Here is a 14,505-nt window from a genome sequence, read left to right as displayed (position 1 = left end):
AGAAAAAATTATCTTTTTTGGTGGGTTGTTTTTTGTTTTGTTTTGTTTTTGAGCTTTTATTTAAATTCCAGTTGGTTAACTTACATTGTAATATTAGTTTCAGGTGTACAGTATAGTGATTCGATAACTGCATATATCACCCCGTGCTCATCAGGAAAAGTGCACTCCTTAATCCCCATCGCCTATTTAATCCATCTCCCCATCCCTCTCCCCTCTGGTAACCATCAGTACCTCTTTCTTTATAGTTTCAAAACACGTTAGTACCTATTATCTATGATCACAGGTATCTTTAAATAATTATATTAATGGAGAAATTACTAGTACAAGATTGCTATCACATTGATCTGCTTCTAGAGTTAGACAGACATTAGATAGCTAACTAGCTATATAATCAAGTATCTCCTCAGCTGGGGGAATATTACATTCTCTTTACATTTTTTATTTATTGAATTATTTTTTAATTCCAAAAAGAAATACATACTTATTGTAACTAATCAAGCCATGCAGAGTTATTAGGAGGAAAAAGTTCATTTTCCTTTCCCCACCTCCCCGAGGAAGTTAATATTTACTGTTTAGTATTTTCATACTTTTTCCTTTTCTACCACAAAAGTAAACAGCTATATGTGAGTAATGCCTCTTTTAGTAAAAACTCAATTGTATAATACATTCTTTCCATTCAACAAGCATTCAGTGAGTGCCTATTATGCATTAGGCAGGCTTGGGCATTAGAGATAGGTGTGAATAAAACAGAAGGCTCCTTACTGTGGTTCAACTTACATTCTAATAAATAAATGAATAAATAAAGCAAGAGAATTATCAGTAGTGGTCAGTGCCTTGCGGAGAATTAAAATAGGGAATGTAACTTGTGACCACTTCATTTGGTGTTAGGGAAGCACTCTTAGACAAGGTGAAATGTAAACAAGATCAAAATGATAAGAAGGAGCCAGACACAAAAATAAAGGGGAAGAGCTTTCTTTGCAGAGGGGACAGAAATAACTCTCAAGTGAGTGTGCTGAGGCACTGGAGGGATATGGCTAGAGGCATATTGGGGGCCTGGAGAGTGGTAATGGGGCGGGGATCTTTGTGAGAGTAAGAAGTTTGGGTTTTAGCCTATGTGTGCTGGAAGCCAGCAAAGGGGAATGAGGTGACTCAGTGTACAGTCTACTAGGTAGAGAATGGACTACGGGAAGGTAATAGTAATACAGTAGAAGGTGGAGACCCACATGAGACTCGTTTGCAGTTAGATGAAGATTGTGGTTTGGTATTGGAGGCAAAGAAAAGTGAGTGGGTTCTGGGTGTTCTGGATGTTGAATCAGACTTGATTGATTAAATGTGGGAGCTGAGAAGAAAGAGTCATGAATAAATCTAGATATTTGGCTTGAGCAATTAGGTAGATAGTGGTGCCATTTATTACAGTCTATTGAAGAATAGCTGTTCAACAGGGAAGCAGAAATTAAGAGGTTTATTTTAGGTAGGTTAAGTTTGAGGTGCATGTTTTACATCCTTCTGGAATAGATTCTGTTCATTTTTTTTTAAGATTTTATTTATTTATTTGAGAGAGAGCATGAAAGGGGGGAGGGTCAGAGCAGAAGCAGAAGCAAACTCCCTGCTGAGCAGGGAGCCCAATGTGGGACTCGATCCCAGGACCCTGGGATCATGACCTGAGCCAAAGGCAGTCACTTAACCAACTGAGCCACCCAGGCGCCGATTCTATTCATTTTTTAAAAACTTGCTTTTCGGGGCGCCTGGGTGGCTCGGTCCGTGGAGCGTCTGCCTTCAGCTCGGGTCATGATCCCAGGGTCCTAGGATCGAGTCTGGCATTGGGCTCCCTGCTTGGCAGGAAACCGGCTTCTCCCTCTCCTTGCTGCTCCCCCTGCTTGTGCTCTCTCTCTCTCTGTTAAGTAAATAAAATAAAAAATCTTTAAAAAGAAAAATAAAAATAAAAACTTGCTTTTTTTGCTTAATGTAATGGCCATATTTTAATACACTCCTATTATACTTTTTTTTCCAACTGACAGATATTCAGATGATTTTCCAATGTTTTGCCAGTAAAAGAATACTAAAGTAAAGATTATGAGTGTGTGTGTGAGAGAGAAGTATTAGGTACTAGTGCTTTTATTTCTATAGCAAAGATTTCCCCCAAGTACACTTGCTGAGTCATAAGCTATACAAGTTCAAAATTTTCACTTGTATCGACCACTTGCTATCTGAAAAGATTATGGTGATAGGTATTGACTCCCTACCGATAGCCATTTAGCCAAAGCTTGCCAGCACTGGGTATTTTCATTCTAGTTAAGACCTAGGGTAGACAGAGGGGCCCCGGACCCATACTGTTTCTGTTCAAGTCCTAGCATAACTATCTTCTGGACACAGGGCCTTGGATAATAGATTACCTTCTATCATCTCCTTACTTATCTGTAGAAGGGTAATAATAGTTTCACCTCATAGGGTTGTTAAGATTAAATAAGACATATATATCTTTGTGCCTGACACATGGTAGCTAATAGTAAACACTAGTACTTAATTCTATGTGTTTATAGAATGTAATATAAATCTTTTGGAGGGACTGGGGAGAATAAGAGGAATCATTTTAGAATAATTTTTTCTATAGTATTGTTAGTAGTTATGAATATTCCCATCAAAATATCCTCTTGAAACTGAATTTTAAGGGGATGATTGAATCTTGATTCTACTATGTCGAACACTGTCTTAGAGGCCTTCAGAATGTGGTCTCATGTCCCACTTACATCCAGGCCTTTGAGAGACAGTATTATATATTATTACTATATAATAATATAGTAATATTATTACTATATTACATTGCAGAAGAAGAGACTGGGTCTAAGGAGGCTAAATAGTATGTCCATATGCCCAGAGGTAGTAGGTATGTTATTCAGCACCAGCTTCATCTGCACCTACGGGTGTCACCACCACATACTCACAGACTTGTAAAGAGCAAACGAAGTAATATATATAAAGCATTTAATACAGCTCACAGTGCAAAATAAATGCTTAATAAATGTAAACTTTATTTCTTCAATTATTTAAGTATATTTAACTCAATTTTTAAAGTAGATTATACAATATTAGCTACTGTTTTAACTTTTTTTTGTTTTCATATTTTGAATTGTGCTAACCACAGAAATGGGTTCTAATCATTCAGTCACCTGTAAAAAATAAATCTTTTTAAATTACAATTGAATATGTGAATTGAATTATAAAGAGGGTTTTTTAGGTTTCCTCTGGACTGCCAGTCTCCAACAACTGCCACCAAATGAGGGGTGATACCCCTCCTCAGGGTGGTAGTCTGGTATGCTCTGGTCCAATGTCCACTTCCTTATCCCTTTGCACTCGCCTCTGTGACCCTCTCACGAGGCCTTTTCCCTCCTCAGCCATTTCTAGTAAGTACTTAAGCATAACTCATATGTGACATATTGCTGAAAGCACTAGCCCATTTAAATTATAACGAAATAGATACAGCCATAGCATTATTATGTTGGGCCTGATAAGAGTCCACATTGAATAGCACTATTATATATGAATGGGATCTCATATTCATTCCCTTATTGAGCAAATATTTATTGAGCCCTTACTATGTGTCAGGTACTGTTTTAGACATCAAGGACATGGCAGACAACAAAATCACTTCGTGAAGTCATGTGCTAGCAGAGTGAACAAGAGTGCTAAGAGAACATTGAACAAGAAGTCTGAAGACATGGCTTCTTGTTTTAGCTCTGCCAGTTACCTGCTGAGCACATGACCTTGTTAAGGTAGTGATCCTCTCCAAGTCTTGCTTTTTCTGTAAAGCCACATTCATAACCTCCCCTGTCTGTGTCAGCAGGTAGTTATGAGGATCAAGCACTAAATGTAGGTAAAAGTATTTCATCATCCATGTAGCTATATACATACATAAGGGGTTATTAGCATTTCTGTTGCTATATTCTTGGTAATTATAATACTGGGGCAGCTGGTACAGTGATTGAGAACATAAGCTTAGAAGTCGGACAGATCCGAGTCCTAATATTTGTTCTTCCATTTACTAGCAGAGTGAACTTGAACCAGTTAAGCTCTATAAGCTTCCATTTCCTCACATTTAAAGGAGGGTTGATAATAATAATTAATTCTATGGATTTGTTGGAAGAATTGAATCATGTTTATAAAATGATTAGCATTATTCTTGGCACAGAGTAAGAACTCATTTTAATTGTGATTATATTATTACAGCTCTCTCGCAAAACTCCCAGCCTCCAGCATCTTCCATTTTCAACAGTTACATACAACACAGGAATTCTTACTATATTACTGTTATCTGTGCTCTTGCTAAAACACCTTTTGTACCTCTTGCCTAGCAGATCTTTGTTTCAGGATTAGAATTAAGGCTTTGTATTTACCTCCCCAACCTCAACTAATCAGCTTTCTTTTCTCATTAATGCATAATAAAGCACTAGACAGTCTCCATCTATCTCTTGATCCCCACCCCCCCAAACACACACATATCTTGGTCTCTCCAGTACTTAGGTCTTTGTTCCTATTGTTTCTAACACTTGGGTTGCCTTTCCACTTCCTTTTTATTAATTCACAACTAATAATTCCTTGAAGAATTGTTTGTGAAAGACTCCTCCAAGTTTTATGACTCAAAATGAATAAAATAGGGGCACCTGAGTGCCTCATTGGTTAAGCCTCTGCCTTCAGCTCAGGTCATAATTCCAGGGTCCTGGGATCAAGCCCCATGTCAGCTCCCTGCTCAGCGGGGTGTCTGCTTCTCCCTCTCCCTCTGCCCCCCTCCGCTCCTGCTCCTCTCTCTCTCTCTCTCTCTCTCTCTCAAATAAATAAATAAAATCTTTTAAAAAATGAATAAAATAATGCCTAACACCTGGAATATAATGTGTTCAAATGTGAGATATTATTATGACCAACTTCATCCCACATCATTCCCTTCAGTAATCTTAACTCCCTTCATAGTTAAGTAATATTCATGGTTCATTTAAAAAATAAAAATTGTCCTTTGTGTGATGTCACCTGGGCCTTATAGAAAAGAAGGACCCATTTCTAAAGAAGTTTCTCAACTAGGATTATGTTGCTTGTAGTTCTCTCACTATCTTAACATTTTAAGAATGTACGACTATAGAGAAAGACAATTATCATATGATCTCACTGATACGTGGAATTTAAGAAATAAGGCAGAGGGTCATAGGGGAAGAGAGGAAAAAATGAAACAAGCCAAAACCAGAGAGGGAGACAAACCATGAGAGACTCTTAATCTCAGGAAACAAACAGGATTCCTGAAGGGGAGGGTGTGATGGGGGGTGTAGCTGGGTGATGGACATTGGGGGGGTGGTGGTGTATGTGTTGTAATGAGCACTGGGTATTATATAAAGACTGATGAATCACAGACCTGTACCCCTGAACCAAATAATACATTATATGTTAATTAAAGAAATATTTGACCAAGAATAAAAGGTTCCATTAAAAAAAAAGAAGAATGTACAACTATATGCAGAACACTAAATTGCAGGCTTCTGGTGGGCTGGGCTTACTGTCTTGACCACTGCATTCCCAGGGCCTAGCATATAGCACTTGCTTAATATTTGTTGAATCAGTGAATGGAGTGAACCATATTTAAGCGTTTCTGCTATGTCCTGGATGCTTCATTTCAATGTTGGACACTTCTTACTGATTTAATTTATTCTGCTATTTATCAAATACCCACTTTGTAGATCACATACATAGTCTCTTACCTCAAAGAACTTCTAGTCTTATAAGGAATATAAGACATGTATATTACTAAAACGAGGTGTCCCAGGAGATAAAGCTTTAGGAGGAGTTCAGAGAAGATGAATATTATTTCCTGGTAAGAGAACAGCTATTTCTGATGGGTCGATTGGATTTTAAAATCAGACTATGGTTAGATAAGAATGTGGGAAGAGTACAAACAAAAACGGAAATAAGAAAAATCAGGATGTGGAATGGGGAGAAGAATCGAAGGGTATGTAAAAGGGAGTAATGGAAGATGAGGTTTGAAAAATTAATTGAGGTCAAATGAGCAATGAAATGGTCCGATCAGTGCCCTACTTTAGGTAGCTTCGTCTAATAGCAACGTCAGGGATGTGTCGGAGAAGGAAACCCAATTAGGAAGCCGCTGCTGTGGTCTTGTAAGAGGTGCTCAAGGCTCAAGTATACTTGGGTTGCAAGATATTTATTCCATTCCTCAACAAGGCAGGATGCATCTTTTTAGAATATCTTTAAAGAAGCAAGCGACTTCATTTTTTCTTTTTCTCAGAAGTACTTTTTTGAATACTAAGTGAGATGAGGCAGGCCTCCTAAAGGATGGACAGGTTGATTACCCAGGGAGTGCCATTAGCATAATTCCCATTTTACCTTTAATTGTGCACTGCCTTCCTGGAATTCTGAGTAGCCTAGAAAATATGCTCGTTATGGGGGTAGAAGAAAGAAATTCAATTTGTCACATCCAGTCAACATGACTTTGCAGAAAGAAATATTTGTGAATTTAGGCTGGTAATGAGATGAATAAATCATCCTGTGGTTTTTTGGAAGAAAGCACTGGGTTTGGGAAATACGGGGATGATAAAATTTAAACCAATACAAGTTTTTTATTAAAATTTTTTTTCAATTGTACCAAGGAGGTACAGTTGCTGTTGTTTTTTTTTTTTAATTTGCTTAGTAAAACCTTAAAAGGAAAATAGTCATATATACTAATATACTGTTTCATCATGGTTTTTTTTTTTGTTTTTTGTTTTTTAAGATTATTTGGGAGAGAGAGTGAGCAAGAGTGAGAGAGAAGGGGCAGGAGGAGCAGGAGGAGGAGCAGAGGGAGAGGGAGAAGCAGACTCCCTGCTGAGCAGAGAGCCAGATGCTGGGATCATGACCTGAGCCGAAGGCAGATGCTTAACCAACTGAGCCACCCAGGCGCCCCTGTTTCATCATGTTAAATGAGGAAAGAGGGTAGGGAACAACACTATGGAACATTTAACTGATCAGAAGTGTGGCTCTTCCAGTCCGCAGTAACATCCTTAACTAATTTAGCTTTTATTGATAATCTGCTTTCTTTCTTTTTTTTTAAAGATTTATTTATTTATTTTGAGAGAGAGCAAGAGTGAGTGCAAGTGCGGGGACGGGCGCAGAGGGAGAGGGAGAAGCAGACTCCCCACTGAGCACAGAGCCCACTGTGGGGCTCGTTCCTAGGACCCTGAGATCGTGACCTGAGCCGAAACCAAGAGTCAGATGCTTAACCGACTGAGCCACCCAGGCGCCCCGATAGATAACCTGCTTTCAAATAAAAACATAAATTCCTGCTCAACGGGGAGCCTGCTTTTCCCGTTCCCTCTGCTCTTCCCCTTGCTTGTGCTCTCTGGCTCTCTCCCTCTCTCTCTCTCTGTCAAATAAATAAAATCTTAAAAAAAAACAAACAAGCATAAATTCCTGTGTTCAAGGTTCTCCCACTGTCTAGTTGGGGAAAACTATAGGTAAGTAGTAGGTATGAAAAATTAAGTAGTATAAAAATAAAAAGTATCATCACTTTATGTAGATTTTTAAGGAGCCCAGGGGAGGGAATTTGAAGGTTTGGAGGGGACTTCTCTGAGGATTGAAAAGCATTTCTTGCCTTTTTTTTTTTTTTGCTAAAGGCTGTGTTAGGCATACAGTCACAAGTCTTGCTTTTCTTTTTATTCATCTTAAAAACATAATTCACCACAGAAGCTACTATCTATGGTCTTTGTGGGGAAAGGTCATTGCCCTTGAGCAGCCTTGCCTGCACAGGCAGCTTTGGACAGGTGGTTTGAGGATCAGCAAGAAAGGAAGGGAACACCCAGCTACCCAAATTAGCTGAATCATCTTGGGTGTCACTGGGCCACCATCCATCAACCAGATGGTCTTCAAACCACCGTGATACAACTGTGCTTTGGAAGTCATGCTTGCTGACCTATTTTCCTCTTCCTATCCCTGACAGATTCCCCATTTCTAAGCTCCTGGTCAGCGGGGTATTTTCAAGGTTGCCTAACACATGTGAGCCATTCTGTTCTCAGAACAGAACCCCACATTGTTTCATTCTGTGCCTCATTTAAGCATGAAAAGCCTTCTATAAGCGGTAGCTCTCCTAGGAAAGCGCATGCTTTATTGCTAACCTCTCTCAACTCCAACTTCCTTTTTTACCTGACTCCTCTCCATCTAGATTTTGACTTTAAACCCTCCTCTCTGGAACCGTCTCAAACTAACCCAGTAACTAAAAACAGAGGAAAAGCTTTAGAAGCTGTTCATAGTAGAGTTATAAAGAGCATTGACTTTGAAATGAGAGAGACCCAGGATGAATATAAAGAAGGATCAGACAAAGGAAATCAAAGGAAATGAATGAGGCACAGATGTTGGATTCAAGGATCTTTCAGCCTCATTGGGAAGATCAATGCCGTACATACGTAATTAGGATGCAAAGGAGATGGTAAGTGACATAGGAAGTTCAGGTAAAACGTTAAGTGAGGTTAGAGGGAGAAGAGATGTCTTCTAGCTAAGAAGGAAAGGATTTATGGAGTAAGTGACATTTGAGACTCGGCTTTGTGTGATAATTCTGTAGGTATAGATGTAAAGGGTATTCTTTTTTGTTTTTACTCAAATCTTAAAAGATCTACAGCCCATTTGCAACCTCAGCTGCCTTGCCCATGTTTTCTTACGTTTTCAAAGTTGAAGCATCCAACAACTGGTTTCTCCCCGACTTCAGGATTCATTTTATAAAGAACAAGAAAACACTTCTATACTCACATTGCTGAGAAATGTAAGATTCCTCTGACTTATTTACATAGCACTTTGCTTTCCCCAGGAAGATATGTGCATAATTAGATGAATGACATCAGCCGACCACCGTCCTGGTGAAAAGCTCCTGTCATTTGGGATCAGAGGAGCTCCCTGTGTGTTTGTTCTATAATTGAATGTGCTGCAGTTACAAACACTGACTCCCTTGAAGCCTGAAGCCTCGATGGGATAGTATAGCCCCCCCAAACCAGGACCTCTTTGGGGCTCACCCCAGCTAACAGAAGCAGACACACGAAATATTTGGGACATTAAAGGTTTCCCATAGAATAAGTACTGGTTTTTAAAAGCCACCTGAGTAGCTCAGGCGGTTATTCGTCTCAGGTCATGATCCTAGAGTCCCAGGATCGAGCCCCATGTTGGACTCTCTGCTTCTCCCTCTCCCTCTGCTGCTCCCTCTGCTTGTGCTCTCTCTCACTCTCTATGAAATAAATAAATAAAATCTTTAAAAATTAAAAAGTATAATTTGTTTCTTCTGAATTTTTCTGTCTCTGTAATTTACCCGCTGTCTAAAATGCTGAAAATCTATATATTCTCAAGCTTAACTTGGGCATGTTTATTTTATATGGTGACTTCTTGGTTACCCAAAATTCACTGAGAGGAAGATACTGTACCTAATGAAAATTTCTGGTTAACAAATGCTAAAACACTGTTTAAAAATTAATGATGATTTTTTTTTAAAGATTGTGAATCCTGTTTTCTATAAGATTAGTTATCAACACTCAGTGCTAACAAGGAATAAAGAGAGAAAAGAAACAAGAGAATCATTTACTTAGGGCCTAGAGCATAGTTAACAAGAATGGGACCTTTGATGTCAGTCTTACCTAGCTTTGAATCCTGGGTTCGCCTCTCACTAGCTAGGCAAGTTCATTTAAAATGTATCATTAAAAATGTTTATTAAGGGGGTGCCTGGGTGGCTCAGATGGTTAAGCGTCTGCCTTCAGCTCAGGTTCTGATCCCAGGGTCCTGGGATCGAGCCCCGCATCGGGCTCCCTGCTCCGCGGGAAGCCTGCTTCTCCTTCTTCCACTCCCCCTGCTTGTGTTCCCCTCTCTCTGTGTATCTCTCTATCAAATAAATAAAATCTTTTAAAAAAATGTATCATCTTCCTATCCATGAATTGGAATGATACTGGTACATACTCATACAGGGTTGTTAGGAAGACTACACGGAACGGGATGGATTAAGAACCTGTCTCAACAAAAAGCTGGAAACAAATTAACTGCACCTGGTGTTGTGCTAATAGACATTTTGCATGTTAATGTATTAATCTTCAAGGCAACCTGATGGGGTACTGTTTTAATCTGGTACTTTTATCTGTGCTTTAAAAATAAGTACTCAGAAAGAACCTTGCTGAAAGTCATGTAGTTCTAATTTGCAAGTTGAGATTTGAACCTGGATCTGACCAATTTAATATCCATTCTTTTTTTTTTCCTTAGGTTTTTTGTTTTGATTTTGGTTTTTTGGGGGTTTTGGGTTTGTTTGTTTGTTTGTTTTAGTAATCTTTACACCCAGTGTGGGGCTCGAACTCATGACTCCGAGATCAAGGGTTGCATGCTCTTCTAACTGAGCCAGCCAGGTACCCCTATGCTACTTTCTTTGTTAGATTTGGTTTTCTTTTAGATATTTCTCATAGCTCCCCTTTATTTCTTAAACTTGCAGTAATACATGTGAATTCTTCTGTAATTCAAACAGTATAAAAATAACTAATGCAACAGTTCTCCATTCTTTAATCCTATTTCCCAGAAGTAAGCAATTTAAAAAATTTCTCCTCTACCCTGACAAATATTTTCCTGCATGCGTATTTGTATATGTTTATATTTTGTATCTTTTTTCTGAAAATTGTTCAAACCTATATTCTTTCAGTGGCATGTAAAAATTCCTCTTTCTCTACGTTATCAGTACTGAATCTTCTGTCCATTCTCTTGTCCATTCGATAGATGAAAGAACACTATATCTTTACTTCAGTTTGTACTACTTTGAGTTAGTTGAGGTTGAATGTCCCAAAATCTAAACTATTTTCTCTCCAAACAGTCCCACCAGATTTGTAGTAATCCCAAAATGGTGGTGTTTTAATATAAAAATCCAAATAAATAGAATGTAAACACTCCATGTATCATCCTTACTCCCCCTCCCCCCATGTGGCCTCAGAAAGTAAACAGACTTCTGGTTAATTAAGTATAACATTTAATACGTTACAATTCAACTGAGATACTGAATGTGTTTTGGAATTTTATTTATTTACTTATTTGAGAGAACGCACACATCCAAGCTGAGGGAAGGACACGGAGAGGATGGCAAGCAGACTCCCCACTGAGCACGGGCTTGACCCCAGCACTCTGAAATCATGGACACTTATCCAACCGGGCCACCCAGGAGCCCCTGTTCAGGAATTCTGATGGGGCTAATTCTTATGTCTCATTTATATTGAATAAATATTTTTAGAATTCTGCAGAAAAAAACCCATCAAGAAAACAACTGTTCCATTCATTGGTTCAACCAAGATTGGTCCAGTGTTTTCCATGTACCAGACACAGTGTTAGGTACTTGAGTTTGAGAGAGAAACAGGATAAATACAGTCTCTTAGCTCAAGTAGTTTAATCTTGCACAGAAGATAAACAAACATCTCAGAAAGCTTTGGCTAGAGGGAACAGAAGAACTAACTGGCTGAAACAATAAATTTATGAGCTCTCATGTGAAGGCTGCTAAGAATAAGACTGTACTTCAGGTCAGGTTGATGCAATGGCCCACTTTAGCCATCAGAGTCCACTTTTTCCATCTCCAACTTTGCTCATGTGGGAGGTAGGGGATCTTCTTGTGGTTCTTTTAAGACCAAGGAGGAACTGGCACACCTGGCCGGCTCAGTCTGGAGCATGCAACTCTTGATCTAGGGATTGTGAGTTCAAGCCCCACCTTGGGTATAGAGATTACTTAAAAAATAAAAATCTTAAGAAGAAGAAGAAGAAGAAGACCAAGGAAGAACTTTTCTAGAAGTCTCTTTGTGTCTCATTGAGCAGAACTGGATCGCATATCCACTCCTGGCAAAGTCATTGGCAAAAAGATTGGGATTAACCATAAGACAATCAGGCCCAACTTTGGAACAGAGAATAGGGATCAGCTTTTTCTAAGGCATATCTGTAAGCAGCAGGGACAGATCCAGGGGGTGGTGGGTAGGGGCAGAGGTTGTGGGGATGACCTTCTAGTGGAAAGGAGGAGAATAGGAATGGCCACTAGAGAGGAAACAGTATCTACAACAATGATAAAGCAAGCTATTGTGGTTGAGTATCTATATAGTTCTGGGCAGTGTGAGTGAAGAATAACATCTTTACCATTTTCTTCTTAATGTCCCATAGGGTCAGAGTGGTACTGAACCTGTTAGCAGTGAGGAAGATGGCAGTCTCGAAGTTGGTATTAAACAGTTGCCTGAAAATGAAAGCTCCAAACTGGTAAGAATCCTGGGTGTTTTTCATCCAATGTTCTTTTTTAAAGGTATATGATCTATATTTTGTACCACCATGGAAAGGATCAATTTGTGTTGTGTTTACTTCTCTAGGAATCTTGATCTCTGAGCTAGTAGAAGCTTTTCCATATGGAGTGATCCATTAATTCCAACGAATAGCATATTCTCCTATTGTCTTCACACTTGAATTGTGCTGTCTGGGACAAAAGAAGTAACTTCTCGTTTTTTTTTTTTTTTTAATATTTTTTTTTTTAAAGATTTTATTTATTTGAGAGAGAGAGAATGAGAGACAGAGAGCATGAGAGGGAAGAGGGTCAGAGGGAGAAGCAGACTCCCTGCTGAGCAGGGAGCCCGAAGAAGTAACTTCTCTTTTAATCTTGTTTAATATTGGCCTTCTTTAAGGCTAGGGCTATCTTAAATTAGTCCCTAAAGGCACAGAAAAAGATGTTAAATGTATTCCATTGATTCATAGTAAAAGGTGGTTAAACTCACCCAGGGCCTGGAGCATTAGAAGAGAGTCAGGTTTGTTTGTTTAAGTTTTTTATTATTATTTATTTATTTGTTATTATTATTATTATTATTATTATTATTATTTAGTAACCTCTACATCCAGCATGGGGTTCGAACTCACAACTCAGAGATCAGGAGTCACATATTCTTCCAACTGATCCAGCTAGTTGCCCCAAAGAGAGTCAGTTTTAGAGAACGCTCCCTCCTTATATATTTTAATGCCTGATATTTTATTTCATATTTATTGAACTTTTACTGGGTACTGGGTACTGTGCTGCATGCTATGTTAATTTCCTCATCCTTATAGTGTAGGTGGTAATACCCTGCTTTTACACACAAAGAAACCAAAGGCTGATGATGTTCACTAAATTACCAGAGGCCACTCACTAGAATGTAGTAGACCTGGAGATTCACCTCCATTCAGTCTGACTCCTGTGCTTACATTCACAGTCCATCTTTTTTTGTTTTGCAGCCTTGTACTTACAGGGTTAGACTACAAGTTCTAGAAAGAAATGTAGGCTTTTTCTCTCCATTTCAAAATATCTTAGAAATCTCAAAGAATTATCACTTGGGAGGGTCACCCTGATTTTGTGGCAGCACAGAGTTGTTCATTTTACTTCAGAGAGTTAGAGAAATCATTTGTCTTCTTTCAACTTTTAGAAAATGTATATTGGGACTGTCTTAGATTCTGTGTCCTAGAAAAGAAACTGATTCTTTCAGGCTGAAGGAAAAGGACATTTCAGCAAAAGTGGAACTGACAATGGGCTACTCCTGGGCAAATTGTAAATGGGGCCCAAGAACCCTGGCCTCAAGAACACTGGGACTAACAGATTGTAACCAGTGTTCTTGAACAAGATGTTCCAAGTTTACGCTGTTCCCTTTCTAAAAGACAAACAGCATATTTGCACTGGAAGGGGAGTGAGTAACATCAACAAAGTGTGAACTCAAAATTCATTTAAAAATACTATTAACGTGGGTTTTGGGGGGCACTGTATCTCCATAGATAGGGAAAAGTCTTGTAAAGCAACAGGGCTTTTGTAAGTAGGGGCCTCCAATGCAATCCACAGAGGCAATGGTAAAAAGGGTGAGAACACTTCCTGCTTGCCAGAAGAGTCTGGTAGTCCAAAGAGATTCCCTTGTAGGCTATAGGCAACCGCCATCCATTATCCACTTGCTGTTCCCGAGAAAGTAATGCCAGTGATGGGGCTCCAAGTGTCAAGACAACTAAAGGGTCCCACCCTCAAGCAGAGGACTTGAAGGGCTGAGGGCAATTTTTAGATACTGTTTTATACTGCATTTCACCAAGATGGAAGCCTTCTCCATACCCACTTACTGCTCCCTCTTTCTATTTCCCTCCCCTCCTCACCTCCCTGTCTTTTTAGTATTACAATTCTTTCTCACTGTTTCCAGTAGAATCTGTGTGTGGTCTAGTTGAGGGAGGAAAGATAGCCTAAATTTAAACAACTTTTATAGCGTAAATACAAATGCCCTACCATAAAATATTAGTCAAGAGTGTCTTGGACGAGTTACTTGACCTCACCAACCGCAGTTTTCTCACCTGATGAATAGTAATCAGGATGTTAGGAAGAAACAAACAGGTTATAAGGTATAAATCATGTAGTAGAGTATAAGGCAAATAGTTGGTGTTTAGCAGGTTCATTCATTAATTCAGCAAATACTTGCTGAATGCCACTATGTCCCAGGCACTAGAGATACAACA

At 39.0% G+C, this 14,505-nt stretch overlaps 1 protein-coding gene across 5 annotated transcripts in view; it reads left to right on the top strand.

Annotated features, from left to right (window-relative positions):
• The window catches only part of PATJ (PATJ crumbs cell polarity complex component), a 335,447-nt gene that overhangs the window by 228,184 nt on the left and 92,758 nt on the right, over window positions 1-14,505 (top strand). For 4 of the 5 annotated variants that reach the window (XM_028106828.2, XM_088022976.1, XM_088022975.1 and 1 more), the window contains exon 30: window positions 12,169-12,261. The exons of the other annotated variant lie outside the window; for it this stretch is intronic. In XM_028106828.2, the coding sequence (XP_027962629.1) occupies window positions 12,169-12,261 (93 nt within the window). The remainder of the gene's footprint in view (window positions 1-12,168; window positions 12,262-14,505) is intronic. 5 annotated transcript variants of the gene reach the window in all.

Source organism: Eumetopias jubatus, unplaced genomic scaffold (genome assembly GCF_037043125.1).
Source record: "Eumetopias jubatus isolate StellerSeaLion01/CBP00866 unplaced genomic scaffold, mEumJub1_p1.0 scaffold_4, whole genome shotgun sequence".
Classification (NCBI taxonomy): Eukaryota; Metazoa; Chordata; class Mammalia; order Carnivora; family Otariidae; genus Eumetopias; species Eumetopias jubatus.
The sequence above is the reverse complement of the archived record's forward strand: the minus strand, read 5'-3'. Positions and strand labels throughout refer to the sequence as shown.